Genomic DNA, 18,354 nt, shown 5'->3' with positions numbered 1-18,354 from the left:
ACACATGAATATGCAAAGAATGAAGGGAAGTGGACCAAAGGCAGGCAGAATGGATTAATTTAATTTCATGTCATGTTCCGCACAACATTGTGGGCTGAAGGGCTTGTTCCTGTGCTGTACTGTTCCAGGTTCTATAAATAACTTCTTTGAATTTATGTGGTACTTGTTCAGTGTTATCCTCTCATTGCTCACTTTTGTGAATAACTCTCTTGTCATGAATATAACTTGCTTATTAGTTTTGATTGTTACGACACGTTTGTGGTGTGAGACAGAAATATTGCATCCAGTGCGTGATCAGCAGGAATGTTTTCCCAGGGGATCTATTTTCTCTGTTCCAAACCCATGAGCTGCCAGATCAGAAGAGGCATTGGCTCGCCGGTGGGGAATGCTTGTTTGCAGTGAGGTCAGTAACATAGATTGGGGGTGAACCAGAAGCATACATTCGGAGGAATGTTTGGCACACCCACTGCCATTTCTTTGACAAAATACACATCACAGTGACAAAGCCTGTGTTAAAAAGCTGTTGGCAGGAGGTACAGTCATGAATGGAAGTGACAATGTGGGCTTTTGGTTCTTTCTCTCCGCTATTGGATGAAGGTTTGCTGAGTCATTTTTAATGATGTTCCTCCCTTTTGAAACGGATTAGACAGAACTGGTTGATACCGAGCAGGAGATGGATGGCAATGCCCCTTCAGCCTGATCTATTACCCTTCCCTACTGTCCTTGGATGATATAGGTCACACTGCATTTGAAATACTGTGACCCATTTTGGGCCCCATATCTAAGGAAGGGTGTGCTGGTGTTGAGGGGATTCATAAGAATGATCCTGGGTATGAAGGCCTTGTCTATTGAGGAGTGGTTGAGGACTCTGTGTCTGCACTCACTGGGGTTTAGAAAGATGAGGGGGGATCTGACTGAATTTTACTGAATACACAGTTGAAAAGCTTCCCAGAAATTTATTGAAGTTCACAAATTAATCTCTCGGGGCGACTAAGGTAGAACAAAGCTGCAGACCTCTCTGGAACTTTACCCCAGTGAGAGCCGAAACCTGTGCTCATTTTTCATTGGGCAAAGATATTAATGCTAGCGGATCCAAGATTTGTGGGTGGCATGGTGGCACAGCAGTTAGCACTGCTGTCTCACAGCACCAGAGACCTGGGTTCAATTCCCGCTTCAGGCGACTGACTGTGTGGAGTTTGCACATTCTCCCCGTGTCTGCGTGGGTTTCCTCCGGGTGCTCCGGTTTCCTCCCACAGTCCAAAGATGTGCAGGTTAGGTGAATTGGCCATTCTAAATTGCCCGTAGTGTTAGGTGAAGGGGAATGGGTCTGGGTGGGTTGCGCTTTGATGGGTCGGTGTGGATTTGTTGGGCTGAAGGGCCTGTTTCCACACTGTAAGTAATCTAATAGGATCAAATAGGCTGGATGGAATAAAGATGAACACCATTTGGCCGTCTGAACTGGCCAAGTTAACAGGTATCCTAAACCCTGCAACAGCTCTTTTAAAACTCTGTTCCATCATTTTCATGAAGGTTTTGGAACTCAAGGTTACCATCAGGAACTGGATAGTGTCTTCTTTGATTCAGCCATGAATTGAATTGAGTGGGTCGAAGAGACTCACGGGGCTGAATGGCCTTCTCCTGTTCCTGTACTGTGAAAGAAAACAATCAAAATGGGGACGGGAATCAAAGAAAGAGCTGTCTGTTTCCTTATGAGAACCTTTAGATCTAATACATTTGTAAAAGTGATGGAAAGAGTTACAGGTTTGGAAAGGCCTCTTACTCTTAACATGTCCAGTTCACTTGGGTTTCCAAGGGTCAGTTAACTCCTTCAGTCAAGTTCAATAAGGTTCTCATTGATTTGATGGGTGTGAACGACACATAAACAGTGCCATTTTACTGAGCACTTATTGTTCAAAAGGGTGAGAACTGATGGAAATGGCTGCGGACATGAGAGTATCTTTATTGTGCACTATTAGATTCAGTTATCGACTGTGGAGGACACAGTTAATCGAGCTGCTCGAGAAACATATTGTCCAGAGCTAAGACTTCTCATGAATTCAGTTCAGTTCTCCCAAGTGAATTATTTTAGCTGTTTGCTCTGAGTGGAGTGCCCTTTATTTGACTGGATTACATCCATTACTCTATTTAACACCCAGACCTTCTGTCACTTTCTCTATAGCCTTTGCTGTTTCCCAACACAAATTCTGGTTTCCTTTATTGTTAAAGACATTTAGCTTTCAAGAAAGTGTTCGCCATTACAGGGCAAATTTACTGATAGCATTGAGTGCTGAGCCCTTCATAACAGAATTCATTCCTGTGGGAAATGGGTTTCTCGCTTGCATGTTCCATCACAGGGCTACGTGGAAGAGATGTTCTGCACATTCAGGATGCAGCAATACATTGTGTCCTCTGAAAGGCTTTCCTTGTAGAGCATTTCTTGGATAAATAATGATTTCTACTGGGAAGTTGTTCTATAAACACAATCATCTCGACATCTTGCAGCTCCAGCTTTAAAGTTACCAGCTTCACTTTGGCAGGGGATGGCAGTATTTTTCTGTGAGCCAAATCACATTACGTGCACTCCCTGTTTCTCAGAGGCACAACCTTGACATTTTCTGCAGAATCCCGGCCTAACAATGTGGAAGTGCCAGCCACAGTTTTTGGGGGCCGATACTCCATCATCAGTCTGACTGAAACGTTGGGGATGTCAAAATGCAAGCAGTGCCTTGCAGGATAAATCATTTGCAATCAATAAAACCTTAAGATATAGGAACAGAAATTAGGCCATTCAGCCCATCGAGTCTGCTCCACCATTCAATCATGGCTGATAGGTTTCTCAACCCCATTCTCCCGCTTACTCCCCGTAACCCTTGATCCCCTTGATACTCAAGAACCTATCTATCTCGGTCTTAAATATACTCAATGACTTGGCCTCCCCAGCCTTCTGTGGAAGTGAATTCCACAGATTCCCCACTCTCTGGTTGGAGAAATTTCTCCTTATCTCCATTCTAAGGGTCTTCACTTTACTCTAAGGCTGTGCCCTCAGGTCCTAGTCTATCCTAACATTGGAAAGAAAGGCTATGGCACAAAAGGAGGCCATTTGGCCCATTGAGTTTATGCCAGCATTTTGTAAGGGGAGCCATAGAGTCATTGAGATATACAGCACGGAAACAGACCCTTTGGTCCAACTCATCCATGCTGACCAGATATCCTAACCTAGGCAGTTGGCCCATACCCCTCTAAATCCTTCTTATTCATATACCCATCCAGATGCCTTTTAAATGTTGCAATTGTACCAGCCTCCACCACTTCTGGCAGCTCATTCCATACATGTACCACCCTCTGCATAAAAAAGTTGCCCCATAAGTCTCTTTCATATCTTTCCCGTCTCACCCTAAACCTATGCCCTCTAGTTCTGGACTCCCCCACCCCAGGGAAAAGACCTTGTCTATTTACCCTACCATGTCCCTCATGATTTTATAAACCTCTATAAGGTCCAGCTAGTCCCTGCACTTCCTCTGTAGCTCTGTGGTTTTCTTTCACTTTGAGTTGTTGTTTAATTTCCTGTACGTTGCTTTAATTAAATCTGCCTTCATCAGTCTTTCAGGCAGTGCCATCAGATTAGAACCACTCACTATGTAAAAAAAATTTTTTTTTGTCATATTGCCTCAGGTTTTTTTTTCCAAGCACCTTAAATGCCTGTTTTTTGGCTTGGGACCTATTGCCCACGGGGGACAGTTTCTCACTTTCTGTTCTGTTTAGAATCCCTCCTGATTTTGAGTATTTCTGTCAAAGATCCTCTCAGCTTTCTCTGAGGAGAATGACCAACTCGAACAGAAACAGAAATGGCTGGAGAAATTCAGCAGATCTGGCCGCATTTGTGGAGAGAGACATAGAGCTAACGTTTTGAGTCCTGTGACCCTTCCTCAGAAAGTTCTTCGACTCAAAGATGTTGTCAACTCTAGGATATGGGTGTCATCCATGGGTCTGCCATGTGACTGAATTGGCCGATTTTTATTTGTTGACCCACTGGCCTCCAGGGGCCAGGATGTCCAGAATTGCTACCCCTTTTCTGCCGCCACTCTGCCCATCATTACAATGTTGTGCCTCGAAGCATAATGTGGGCAATATATTGCCATTTCAGTATTAGTAGTATCCACCTCCTGGTCACTCATGTCAATGTTGCTTCTGTACTTCAAGCAGATCTCCAGAGTGTCTCTGAAGCACATTTTTATTATTCATTCATAGTGGGGTGACATGGTGGCTCAGTGGTTAGCACTGTTGCCTCACAGCACCAGGCACCTGGGTTCGATTCTAGCCTTGGGCGACTGTGTGGAGTTTGCACATTCTCCCTGTGTCTGTGTGGGTTTCCTCTGGGTGCTCCGGTTTCCTCTCACAGTCCAAAATTTGTGCAGGTCAGGTGAATTGGCCATGCTAAATTGCCCATAATGTGAGGTGCATTTGTTAGAGGGAAATGGGACTGGGTCGGTGTGGACTTGTTGGGCTGAAGGGCCTTTTTCCACACTATAGGGAATCTAATCAAATCACAGGATATAGGTGTTGCCAGGCCAGTGTTAATGACCCAGAGGGCAGTTAAGAGTCAACCACATTGGTGTGGGTCGTGAGTCACATTTAAGTCCAGACCAGGTAAGGATGGCAGATTTCCTTCCCTGAAGTATATTAATGAACTGGATTGGGTTTTTACAACAATTGACAGTGATTAGACAGTTTCCTCATTTCCCTCTTCCCCCACCTCACCCCAGCTCCAACTTTCCAGCTCAGCACGATCCTCATGACCTGTCCTACCTGCCTATCTTCCTTTTCACCTATCCGCACCACCCTCCTCTCTGACCTTTCACCCTCATCCCCACCCCCATTCACCTATCGTACTCTTTGCTACCTTCCCCCACCCTCCTCTCTGACCTATCACCTCCATCCTCACCCCCACTCAGTACTGTACTCTATGCTACATTCTCCCCACCCCCACCCTCCTCTCATTTATCTCTCCACTCTGCAGGCACCCTGCCTCTATTCCTGATGAAGGGCTTATGTCCGAAACGTCGATTTTCCTGCTCCTCGGATGCTGCCTGACCTGCTGTGCTTTTCCAGCCCCACTCTAATCAAGACTCTGGTTTCCAGCATCTGCAGTCCTTGTTTTTACCTAGTGATTAGACAGTAGCCGATCTTCCAGCTCTTCCTTCCAAGCTTTTATTGAATTCAAATTTCACCATCCGCCCTGGTGAGGACTCGAACCCATCTCCCCAGAACATGAGCGAGGGATGCCAGATTACCAGTCTCGTGACATTCCCAGAATGCCATCACCTCCCCTGGAATTGGGCTGTTTGAGAATACAAGACCTGGCGACAGCGACAGTGTTAACTGCTTGTCCTGTCCATCCAAGACCATCTTTCATGGCTCACTTGTGAGATCAATGTGACCTTACTACAGTGACTCATTTGAAGGAGTGTGCCTTTGGCACTGCGGGAACACCTTCAGCACTGCACTGAGCATAGGAATCGGGAGCAGGAACAGGCCAGTGGCCCCTGGAGTCTGTGATACTGTTCAATGAGAACGCGGTGTCAGTGTAGGTTTCCATTCTGGATTAACTCTGAATCTCTCAGCCTTCACAGCTCACCCTCAAGGTTTGTTCACGTCCGCTCTGTTATTTGACACTTCCTGCTCTATATTTCTCCCAACTGCAAGGAAAATGATTTCTTTCAATCATTGCTTTCCCCACCTCCCAAGTGTAAGTGATTTGGTTGGTCCGTTCCAATAAGTGAACATTTCCTCCATGTCTTTTGGAGGTTAATGGTTTTGACCTTACCTCAATAAATATTCCCCTGTAAGCGTCCTGTTACTAAATTAATCATTTCATAAATAATCCTGTATCACTAAGCACCAATAAATTGCTTGAATTATACCTTCAGAATGTTAATCAAATGCAATTTATTGTCATGAATTATTCTACCCTATCTTTCTGAGCAAATTAGTGCTATAAATATGCCTCTAATAAATTACTAAGTTACAATAATCTTTACACATTCAAAGGACTGGGATTAACTAGGACAATTTCAACTTCTCATCACAAATATAAATCTCGGAGGGAATCTTTGGATTAGACAGTAAAAACCTAGAACTGTAAATTGGATCCTATGCACATTATAATTATCTTTCCTCCTTGACTTATACATTGTGTGTTCCAAACCTATTCACCAGTTTATGATACAGTACTATTCTGACTGTGATGCTGGTGATAAAACAAGAAATATTTTCATTTGTGTAACGCCTACACGATCTCAAGACATTCCAAGATACTTTACAACCAACTACTCCAGTCCTTCTTGTAAATAGGGAATACCACAGCCAGTCCCTCTTGTGAATAGGGAATACTGTCACCAGTCCCTCATGTAAATAGGGAATACTGTCACCAGTCCCTCTTGTAAATAGGGAATACTGCAGCCAGTCCCTCTTGTGAATAGGGAATACCACAGTCAGTCCCTCTTGTGAATAGGGAATACTGTCGCCAGTCTGTCTTGTGAATAGGGAATACCACAGCCAGTCCCTCTTGTAAATAGGGAATACTGTCACCAGTCCCTCTTGTATATAGGGAATACTGTCACCAGTCCCTCTTGTGAATAGGGAATACTGCAGCCAGTCCCTCTTGTGAATAGGGAATACAGTCGCCAGTCCCATTGTGAATGGGGAATACTGCAACCAGTCCCTCTTGGGAATATTGCAGCCAGTCCCTCTGGTAAAAAGGGAATAATGTCGCTAGTCCATCTTGTGAATAGGGAATACTGTCGTCCGTCCCTCTTGTGAATAGGGAATACTGCAGCCAGTCCCTCTTGTGAATAGGGAATACCACAGCCAGTCCCTCTTGTGAATAGGGAATACAACAGCCCGTCCCTCTTGTGAATAGGGAATACTGTCGCTAGTCCCTCTTGTGAATAGGGAATACTGTAGCCAATTTACTGGGTGCACTGTGATAACTATTGGAAAGTGGATCTTGTGCTGAAGTGGTAATGTCCCTCCCTCCAGTTTACAGGGCCCACCTCGGGAGTTAATATGCCAGGAAGGTTTATCGTAATGCAGCTGAACTGGTCGATTGACATTCTGTCAATCCTTCCAATACAGCTATACTGAGCAATAAGAGAGGGGCAGTTTGTTGGTGTGTTTTGGGAGTGCTGCACTTTAGAAGGTGTTGTCTCTCTGATGGGAAATTCAACTGAGGATATGTCCTTCAGTCGAGGCTAAACATGCACACTGAAGTGTCTCAACCATTATTGATCCCTCACTGAACCCCACAACAGAAGTCATATAGTCCATACAGTGGGGACGCAGTCAATTCGGCCCATCGATTCCACAGCGACCCTCCAAAGAACATCCTCCCCAGACCCAGACCCCCTATCCCTATAATACTGCGTTTCCCATGGCTAATCCATCTAACCTGCAGATCCCTGGACACTATGGGCAATTTTCTATGGCCAATCTATTCAACCTGCACATCTTTGGACTGTGGCAGGAAACCGGAGCACCCGGAGAAAACCCACGCAGACACTGGGAGAACATGCAAACTCCACACAGAGAGTTGGAATCAAACCCAGATCCCTGACGCTGCCCCTGACAGTCCCCAAGGGTGGAATCAAACTCAGGTCCTTGGTGCTGTGAGGCAGCAGTACCAACCACTGAGCCACCAAGTCACCCACTGTTGACATTAACCCGTTACTTATTGTTCATTACAGCAGTGATTACATTTGGACAGCAGTTCATTGACTATAATGTGTTCTGAGTGTTCCTGTGATGGCAAAGGTTGTCATCGAAATGGGCATGTGGTTGGCATCTTCAGCAGCGATATAATTACAGGGCTGAGGGCTCTGGTACCTTTGAGCCAGATGTCAATGGTTCAAGTCCCATTTGCCTCAGAGATATATTGCATCGTATCAGAGCAATTCAATTTTAAAAAACAATAACTATAATTACAGGGAGCATTGACCATACAAAAGGTAGGAAAGAGAGAAAATTCTATCATTCCAGTCAGCTGCCCTCCTTGGGTTTAGAATAAACTTTACTGTCATAGTGAAAAGTTTACAAGTCGCCACGTCTGCCGCCATCTTAGGTACCCAGGTACAGATTATTAAGTACAAGTTACATCTTGTAATGTAACTCTGTGTCGGTTCAGCAAAAGCTCACTCAGGTGAAATTCCCAGGTAAGTTTTTCTGGTCTATTACTGTAGCTTTCAGATGAGCATGTTACCAGTTGTGCATTGACATTACAAACCAGGGGAAGGAGGCAATGGTCTGTGTTTTGTTGTTGAAACTCTCAGGAGGAGTACTGTGCTTAGAAATGGGTAAATACAAAAAGGGAAGAAAGCTAGCAATTGAATTATTAACGCCATTCTGCACATGAATGTCATTGACGACGTGACAACTGAAGAGTTGTAAAATTTCGACATTATTTCAGTAATTCTGCAAGATCATTAAGAGGTGAAATGGTGGCTCCCAAACTATGGCTACAGTCACAAACACCAATGCAGGAGTGATCCCGAACCCAGCCCTAACAATTGGGAAGACCCTGGAAATCTCTGCGTTTCTTTCCTTGCTAGTGGTAGGCCTGGACCAACTGGCTGATCTTTAAAGTCTGATTCCTCCCCTAAAATGTCAGTGAGAACGTAGGTGTTTTAATTCTGATTGAATAGTGCTGACAAAATGCATAAAAATGGAATGTCCTCCAGACACTCCTCCTCAACAGGATGTAGGCCTCAGGCTTCATGGGACCTAGTGTGAGCCATGGTCAACAGTTGTACAATTGCAGAGCTCGAGTTATTTGGACTCTAAATATTGGCTTGCTCTCTGTCCATGGATGCTGCCTGACCCACTGTGATCTCCAGCATTTGTTGTTTTCAGTACAGATTCCAGCATCTGCAACAATTTGATCCTACACTGGGATTTTTAAGATCCGTGCAATTTAAACATTCTCCCACCACCCTCTCTGGCCTCATTGAGGTCTCAACGTGATTTTCAACGTGTTGAAGTGGGGAGACGGGGAACAGCAAGCGGACGGGACTGCGCTAAATGTCATTATACTATTACTGCTGAAAAATTGGATTGGAAAATGATGATTGGGTTAGCCAAAACGCAACAAAAAAACTCAACTGGTCAGATGAAATTTTTCAAAGGATCAATGGCGTTATCATTTCAGATCAATGACTCGTCATTAGGCCTGGGAAAAATTAGGAATCTAGTAGGTTTTCACAAAGTGAGGGTGAGTTGGTGCAGGGGGTGGATGAAAATAGTGAAAGGAGCAGTCTCAGTCACCGTGAGGGTGGACGACAGGAGATATTAAATGACCAAGAGGATTTCATAGTCCAGGGCCTAACAGAGTGGGAATGGGACAAGTAAAGAAACAGGAGATGGGTCATAGATGAGGTGTGAATGGCAGAATCATAAACATCTTCCATCCAAAATCAGAAGGAAAATAATAAAGGCAGCAAAGACAAGTGAAACAAAATGGGACAGCTGTCTATTGAGAAGACAAGTTGAAAGCACCTCTTGGCTCTTCACGCTGCACCTTTCCTGTTAGGCCTCCAGATGGCGCCATTTTATTACATTATTGTTTTGCATGTGTTGGAATCCACCGAAGAGACTGAAAGAGTACAGCATGGAATCAGACCCTTCGGTCCAACCCATCCATGCCAATCATGCCAATCTAGTCCCATTTGCCAGCACTTGGCCCATATCCCTCTAAAACCCTGATGATTCATATATACATCCAGATGCCTTTTAAATGTTGTAATTATACCAGTCTCCACCACTTCCTCTGGCTGCTCATTCCATACACGCACCACCCTCTGCATGAAAAAGTTGCTCCTTAGGTCCCTTTTATATCTTTCCTCTCTCACCTTAAACCTATGCCCTCTAGGTCTGGACTCCCCCACCCTAGGGAAAACAATTTGTCTAAATACCCTATCTATGCTCCTCATGATTTTATAAACCTCTCTGAGGTCACCCCTCAGCCTCCAATGCTCCAGGGAAAACAGCCCCAGTCTATTCAGCCTCTCCCTATAGCTCAAATTCTCCAACCCTGGCAACATCCTTGTAAATCTTTTCTGAACCCTTTCAAGTTTCACAACATCCTTCCGATAGGAAGGAGACCAGAATTGCACACAATATTTCAATAGGGGCCTAACCAATGTCCTGTATAGCCACAACATGACCTCCCAACTCCTGTACTCAGTACTCTGACCAATAAAGGAAAGCATACCAAACACCTTCTTCACTATCCTATCTACCTGTGACTCTACTTTCAAGGAGTTATGAACCTGTACTCCAAGATCCCTGAGTTCAGCAACACAGATATAATGCTGACAAAATGCATGAAAGTGAAATGTGTTCTTTTCCAGCTCTCTTCCCCCATCTCGTACAGACATTGATCCTGAACTGAATACAGGCCTCTGGCTCAGTGGTACCTGGTGTGAGCTGTGGTGAGCAGTTGTACAACTACAGTTGGAACCCTTCTTGGGATATCGAAGCAAGAGGCCATGGAGGTCGTGAGAATGTGGATTTGAAGTCACTTTCAGATCCAGCGTGGTCATATTAAATGGTGCAGCAGGCTCAAGGGGGCTCTCTGGGAATGCACGATATGTCATCAACTCCCCCAGGTCTCAAACATTCTGGGCAATTGATAGTCACGGGAAACAGGACCATAATTTCCAACTCATTCTGCAGGGTACTATTCCAGGATTCAGAATGGCCTCAAATGCTGCTGACCTTGCTAACATTGATGTCGCCTCTCACAAGCCTTGTGCAATGTAACCTGTGTGCCTCTGTCTAAGTCTCTTTGAGCTGTATGTCCTTGCCTACCATGATCTGCCTGTGCTGCTCGTAAGCAAAGCTTTTCACTGTACTTCGGGACACGTGACAGTAAATCAATCAATCCAATTCCTGTTCGGAACGAATCATACCAGACTCAGAACATTAACTCTCTCCGGAGATGCTGTCAGACTTGCTGAGCTTGTCCAGAGCCACTAACCTCTTCCCCTCCACAGCAAAGCTCATGCTGAGGTTACTGAGCTAACAGGAATTCTTATTGGTTTTGATAGAACTGTGGATCAACATAGCCTGCCCTAATTTTGTGATCAGAGTTGAGAGTGTGTTGCTGGAAAAGCACAGCCAATCAGGCAGCATCCGAGGAGCAGGAGAGTCAACGTTTCAGGCCGGAGCCCTTCATCAGGAGACCTCACAGTCTCCTAATTTTGTGATCAGCTTGGCCTGTGTTAGCCCCGGATTGATGTCCAGAGTTTGGCAGCGGATTCCTCCTTATGGTTTCTCCATGCCTTAACTTGGATATGTCCTGAAATGAACTGGGTCTAATGATACTGGATTAATGGTGCTGGAAGAGCACAGCAGTTCAGGCAGCATCCAGCGAGCAGCAAAATCGAAGTTTCGGGCAAAAGCCCTTCATCAGGAATAAAGGCAGTGAGCCTGAAGCATGGAGAGATAAGCTCGAGGAGGGTGGGGGTGGGGAGAGAGTAGCATAGAGTACAATGGGTGAGTGGGGGAGGGGATGAAGGTGATAGGTCAGGGAGGAGAGGGTGGAGTGGATAGGTGGAAAAGGAGATAGGCAGGTCGGACAAGTCCGGACAAGTCAAGGAGACAGTGCTGAGCTGGAAGTTTGAAACTAGGATGAGGTGGGGGAAGGGGAAATGAGGAAACTGTTGAAGTCCACATTGATGCCCTGGGGTTGAAGTGTTCCGAGGCGGAAGATGAGGCGTTCTTCCTCCAGGCGTCGGGTGGTGAGGGAGCGGCGGTGAAGGAGGCCCAGGACCTCTATGTCCTCGGCAGAGTGGGAGGGGGAGTTGAAATGTTGGGTCACGGGGCGGTGTGGTTGATTGGTGCGGGTGTCCCGGAGATGTTCCCTCAAGCGCTCTGCTTGGAGGCGCCCAGTCTCCCCAATGTAGAGGAGACCACATCAGGAACAACGGATACAATAAATGATATTAGTGGATGTGCAGGTAAAACTTTGATGGATGTGGAAGGCTCCTTTAGGGCCTTGGATAGAGGTGAGGGAGGAGGTGTGGGCGCAGGTTTTACAGTTCCTGCAGTGGCAGGGGAAGGTGCCAGGATGGGAGGGTGGGTCGTAGGGGGATGTGGACCTGACCAGGTAGTCACGGAGGGAACGGTCTTTGCGGAAGGCAGAAAGGGGCGGGGAGGGAAATATATCCCTGGTGGTGGGGTCTTTTTGGAGGTGGCGGAAATGTCGGCGGATGATTTGGTTGATGCGAAGGTTTGTAGGGTGGAAGGTGAGCACCAGGTGCGTTCTGTCCTTGTTACGGTTGGAGGGGTGAGGTTTGAGGGCAGAGGTGTGGGATGTGGACGAGATGCGTTAGAGGGCATCTTTAACCACGTGGGAAGGGAAATTGCGGTCTCTAAAGAAGGAGGCCATCTGGTGTGTTCTGTGGTGGAACTGGTCCTCCTGGGAGCAGATACGGCGGAGGCAGAGGAATTGGGAATACTGGATGGCAGTTTTGCAAGAGGTAGGGTGGGAAGAGGTGTAATCCAGGTAGCTGTGGGAGTCGGTGGGTTTGTAAAAAATGTCAGTGTCAAGTCGGTCGTCACTAATGGAGATGGAGAGGTCCAGGAAGGGGAGCGACGTGTCAGAGATGGTCCAGGTAAATTTAAGGTCAGGGTGGAATGTGTTGGTGAAGTTGATGAATTGCTCAACCTCCTCGCGGGAGCACGAGGTGGCGCCAACTCCCCCTCCCACTCTGCCGAGGACATGGAGGTCCTGGGCCTCCTTCACCGCCGCTCCCTCACCACCAGACGCCTGGAGGAAGAACGCCTCATCTTCCGCCTCGGAACACTTCAACCCCAGGGCATCAATGTGGACTTCAACAGCTTCCTCATTTCCCCTTCCCCCCACCTCATCCTAGTTTCAAACTTCCAGCTCAGTAACTGTCTCCTTGACCTGTCCGACCTGCCTATCTCCTTTTCCACCTATCCACTCCACCCTCTCCTCCTTGACCTATCACCTTCATCCCCTCCCCCACTCACCCATTGTACTCTATGCTACTCGCTACTCTCTCCCCACCCCCACCCTCCTCTAGCTTATCTCTCCACGCTTCAGGCTCACTGCCTTTATTCCTGATGAAGGGCTTTTGCCCGAAACGTCGATTTTGCTGCTCGTTGGATGCTGCCTGAACTGCTGTGCTCTTCCAGCACCACTAATCCAGTATTTGCTTTCCAGCATCTGCAGTCATTGTTTTTACCTCTGTGTCTAATGATGGTGAGAGACAGCAACTAATGAACAGTGATTGTTGATCACTGGCCAGGGAGGGGGTTGATAAGAACCTTTGTTTTCAATGCAGCAGATTCTTATAATATGGAACGTACTGCCTGAAGAGGAAACCGCATAAATAATAAAAGAGCAAATTTAACTGTTTGAAATGGACACATCTACAGGGCGATGGGAAAAAAGGAAGAGTGTGGGACACAATTTGATATTAACCTCTTGTCGTCTAGTGTATCTCCATTGAGGAGTTGTGGAAGAGATTAGTTAGAGTTCGCTTTCCTAATAGAGATGTGTGCACAGGTCCAGGGAGCGGGCCGTGCAGGGGGTCGTTAGGGCCGACTGCCTGCCCCTCTTCGGCGGTTATGTTAGAGCCTGGGGGTCTTTGGAGAAGGAGCACGCGGTGTCCACCAACACCGTGGAGTTGTTCAGGGAGAGGTGGGCGCCGCAGGGAGTGGAGTGCTTTATTTCCCCCTCCAACTCTATTTTGATTTAATCCCTGCCCTCCCCTTCACTGTTTGATCACACAGCATTGCCCTTTGGTGTGAAGGGCACTGCTTGTCACTGGCCACTCGGGTGTTTCCTTTCTTCCTGGTGGTGGGAACTGAATAAAGATTTGTCCACCTTGTGTCTCTCACTGTGTCTCACACCTGCACACGCACAACATGGGCCCTGGGGGGGGGGGAGAAAAAGCACTACCGCAGTTAGGCGGGAGTGTGGGGGCAATAGAAGGAAAAGAAAAAGAAACGTGTGCATCGACATCAGTCCGAGATTGTGGGCAGTTTTGGTCTCCTTATCTGAGGAAGGATGTTCTGGCGATGGAGGGAGGGAAGCGAGGGTTTACCAGACAGATTACTTGCATGGCAGGACTGACAGATAGAAGGAGACTGGATTGGTTCAGATTATATTCACTGGACTTTAACAAAATGAGGGGGAATCTCATAGAAATCTATTATATTCTAACAGGATTACACAAGGTAAATACAGGAAAGAGATCCCTGATGACCAGGGGGTCAGAGTCTGAGGATATGGAGTCGGCCATTTCAGACTGAGATGAGGAGAAAGGTCTTCACCCAGAGATTGGGGAGCCTGTGGAATTCTCTGCCACAGAGAGTGGTTGAGACCAAAACGTTGAATGTTTCTAAGAAGGAGTTAGATATAGTTCTTAAGGTTAAAGGGATTAATTGGTATGGGGAGAATGTGGGCACAAGGCACTGCCTTGGGAGACCAGCCATCGTTGTATTGAATGGGTGGGGAGCAGGCTCGAAGGGCCGAATGGCCTACTCCTCATTTCTATGTTTGTTTCAAACATTCAAACCTTCCAGTTGAATGATTTTTTTTCAAGGGTCCAGCAGGGGTATGATAGGCCAAATGGCCTTCTTCAGAGCTACAGGTTTCTCCTGATTCTTAGTGAGCTGTCAAGGTGCTGGCTCAGCAAATTTTCCGACAGGGCCCAACAGTGAAACGTCTGAGCTCAGCGGTGATTACAAAGCAGGGGATTGTGGGTAGAAACTGCAGGCTAACTCAGGATCGTTCACATGTAACTTTGCTCTGTCCTTAGGCCGCACAAGTTTTTACGAGCAGTACGGGGTCATTTGCGACGTCATTCAGAACCACCTGACCGAAATTCTGACCTTTGTTGCCATGGAGACCCCAGCCAACATCAGTGACTCGGAAGAGATCCACAGAAACAAAATGAAGGTGTATGCCAGCCTGGAAAGACTCGGTAAACGCAGCGCCGTCATTGGTCAGTATCAAGCGTACAACTCTGAGGTCAGGCAAGAGCTTCAGAAGGCAGCTGAATACACCAGCACCATCCCGACATTTGCAGGTGGGTGTACCCTTCACTGAACAGGACCTTCCCCCGTCACCTCACACTTACCAATGGCTGTCCTAACCCTCACCTGCTCTCTGGCTGGTTACCTTGGCATGCTGTCGCCCATTGGGGTATGGGTCACACCCACCTGTCGGTTCCCCACCCCCTGCCACAATACGGCTGTCGGTGTCACCCTAATGACCACCTGCACCCATTATCACCTGTTGACCCAAACAGCCAATGCTGCAGTTGCCATAGTCCCAGAGGGCTGCTCTCTCATTCGACAGAGATGGATGGTAGTTAGATTAACCAGAGAGTCACCCCGGCTCAGGGGAGGGGAGAGGTTGAGAAGGGGAGTCCTCCATAGTAACCCTCAGCTGGTGGGGAATTGAACCCATGCTGCTGGTCTCACCCTGCGTCACAACTCGCTATCCAGCCCATGAAGCTAACTGAAATCAGGCTGTGGCCAGGGGGAGGGGGAGTGTAAAGAGGGACAACAAACTCTCAGTGAATTCAGAATCAAAGACAGTAGGAGCAATAGTTGGCCATTCAGCCCATCAAGATTGCTCAGGCATTCACTGTGATTGTAACTGATCCTCCATCTCCATGCCACACAACCCTAGCTCCCCCCCAATAACCTGACTCACACTTCCCCACCCCCATTACCCCTCTCACCCCCAGCCCCATGCCCTGACCTCCTCTCGCCCCATCACACCCACTCCCCAACTCCCTCACCCCCCACCCCCACTTCCCAACTACACCCCTCCCCCCAACACCCCCAGGCCTCCAGTTCTCCCCACCACACCCACTTTTTAACTCCCTCTCCCCCCACCGCACGCCCCAATTACCTCTCTCCCTCATTCCAACTCTATCTCCCCCCATTTCCCAACTCCCTCTCTCCCCCAACACTTCCACCACCCCCACTCCCTGACTCCCTCGCTTCCCCCACACCCCAACTCTCCCCACCACTCCCTGAATCCCTCTCCGCCCTCATGCACCCACACCCCGACTCTCCCCCACCATACCCACTCCCTAACTCCCTGTCCCCCACCACACAAACTCCCTAACTCCCTCTTCCCCACCATACCCACTCCCCAACTTTCTCTCCCCCAACATACCCACTCCCCAACTACCTCTCCCCCACCATACCCACTCCCCAACTTCCTCTCCCCCAACATACCCACTCCCCAACTCCCTCTCCCCCACCACACAAACTCCCCAACTCCCTTTCCCCCACCATACCCACTCCCCAACTCCCTCTCCCCATCACACCTACCCCCCAATTCCCTCTCCCCCACCATACCCACCCCCAACTCCCTCTCCCCACCACACTCACTCCCCAACTCCCTCTCCCCCCCATACCCACTCCCCAACTTTCTCTCCCCCAACATACCCACTCCCCAACTACCTCTCCCCCAACATACCCACTCCCCAACTCCCTCTCCCCCACCATACCCACTCCCCAACTCCCTCTCCACCACCACACAAACTCCCCAACTCCCTTTTCCCCACCATACCCACCCCCAACTCCCTCTCCCCACCACACTCACTCCCCAACTCCCTCTCCCCCCCATACCCACTCCCCAGCTCCCCCTCCCCCACCGCACCCACTCCCCAACTCCCTCTCCCCACCACACCCACTCCCAAACTCCTTCTCCCCCTCGCAACTCTACACACCGACTCCTTCTCACCACCTACATCCTGACACCTCTTCCCCCCACAAACTCCCACACCCTGACTCCCTCTCTCCGCAACACTCCGTGACCACCCTCTTCACCCCCACACCCTCGCTCCCCATTCCCCAACACCCTGATGTGATTCACTTTTAAGTATGACCGATTAGTTCCCACTGAGCCGACACTTAATGCACTGGGTAACACACTCAGTTTGAATCTCGATCTGCATCATCTCTTTAAAATGGGGGCAGGGAGAATGAAGCCGTATATTGACACTAGCTTGCCAGAGATCCTGAAGCAGAGGTACTCTGATTGTCTCTGTGTACAGCACTGAGACTGCCCCACGATGGGGCAAAGTTCCCCGGACATATCCTATGCAGTCTGCTGCACTGCGTGCGGGAGTGACACATAAGACATTGAGCTCCGGATACGACTCCAAATGAACGTGGAAAATATTTCCTCCACTCTATTCTGCAGGAACATTTGTGAAGTCTGTTTACTTCAGAGTGAGCTCACTGGTTACTGCATCGGTAGAATAAATCTGTAATTATTGAGACTTCAACTGATATGAGGGCAGGCATGTTGGTGAGTGGCAATCAGTCCTTTATATATCTGGGATGGATAATTTGAAAGTTACGCTGTTTCTCCCTAATCAGGATTATATAAAAACAATGCTTGTCAGGAAAAAAAACCTTTCTTTTTGGAGTCGGTGGCGCGGGGTGGGGGGGGCACCTTATTGCAAGTTCACCCTTCCATCTGAACATTGCTGAGATGGTTTTAAATGAGTCCATTAGCTGGGAAAGCAGTTCCTGGCTGGATGGTTTTTATGTGTATGAGCTTGGCAGGAATGTACTGGGTTATTGGAGAAAGGTAATTGCAACATTTCCAGAGGAGTACAGAATTTTTCAAACTTAAAGACGTGTGTCATGGTTATTGTTGCTGCGTGTGTTGTTTTCCAGAATTGATGTCGGTTAATAAAAGAGAGGGTTTTATTTTAATGGGGACTGGTGAGGGGATGGAACTCTGAGAGGGAGCTCAGATCAGAGAAAAACACAACTGGTCACAAGACGTGGAAAATAACTCTGCAAAGTTACAAGGTGGACAAAATTAAGATCAGGATAAAAAAAAAACGATTAGAATGCAATACAACGTTAAACAGGCAATGTTGGGGCACCGTGTCCAGTTGTACACAGCATTCGAAACAAGATAATGAATTCAGCCTCACAGAATTGCTTCAGTGCAGAGAAGAGCCGTAGAGTCACAGAGACGTACAGAACGGAAACAGACCCTTCGGTCCAACCTGTCCATGCCGCCCAGATATCCCAACCCAATCTAGTCCCACCTGCCAGCACCCGGCCCATATCCCTCTAAACCCTTCCTATTCATATACCCACCCAAATGTCTCTTAAATGTTGCAACTGTACCAGCCTCTACCACTTCCTCTGGCAGCTCATTCCATAAAAGTACCACCCTCTGCGTGAAAATGTTGCTCCTTAGGTCTCTTTTATATCTTTCCCCTCTCACCCTAAACCTATGCCCTTTAGTACTGGACTCCCCCACCCCAGGAAAAAGATTTT

At 47.7% G+C, this 18,354-nt stretch overlaps 1 protein-coding gene across 2 annotated transcripts in view; it reads left to right on the top strand.

The window, feature by feature from the left end:
* Positions 1-18,354, top strand: part of h6pd (hexose-6-phosphate dehydrogenase (glucose 1-dehydrogenase)) — an 84,123-nt gene that overhangs the window by 51,653 nt on the left and 14,116 nt on the right. For both annotated transcript variants that reach the window (XM_072586140.1, XM_072586141.1), the window contains exon 4: positions 14,847-15,116. In XM_072586140.1, coding sequence (XP_072442241.1) covers positions 14,847-15,116 — 270 coding nt within the window. The remainder of the gene's footprint in view (positions 1-14,846; positions 15,117-18,354) is intronic.

This window comes from Chiloscyllium punctatum, chromosome 16 (assembly GCF_047496795.1).
Source record: "Chiloscyllium punctatum isolate Juve2018m chromosome 16, sChiPun1.3, whole genome shotgun sequence".
In the NCBI taxonomy this organism is placed as follows: Eukaryota; Metazoa; Chordata; class Chondrichthyes; order Orectolobiformes; family Hemiscylliidae; genus Chiloscyllium; species Chiloscyllium punctatum.
This window is presented reverse-complemented; position numbering and strand designations above follow the sequence as displayed.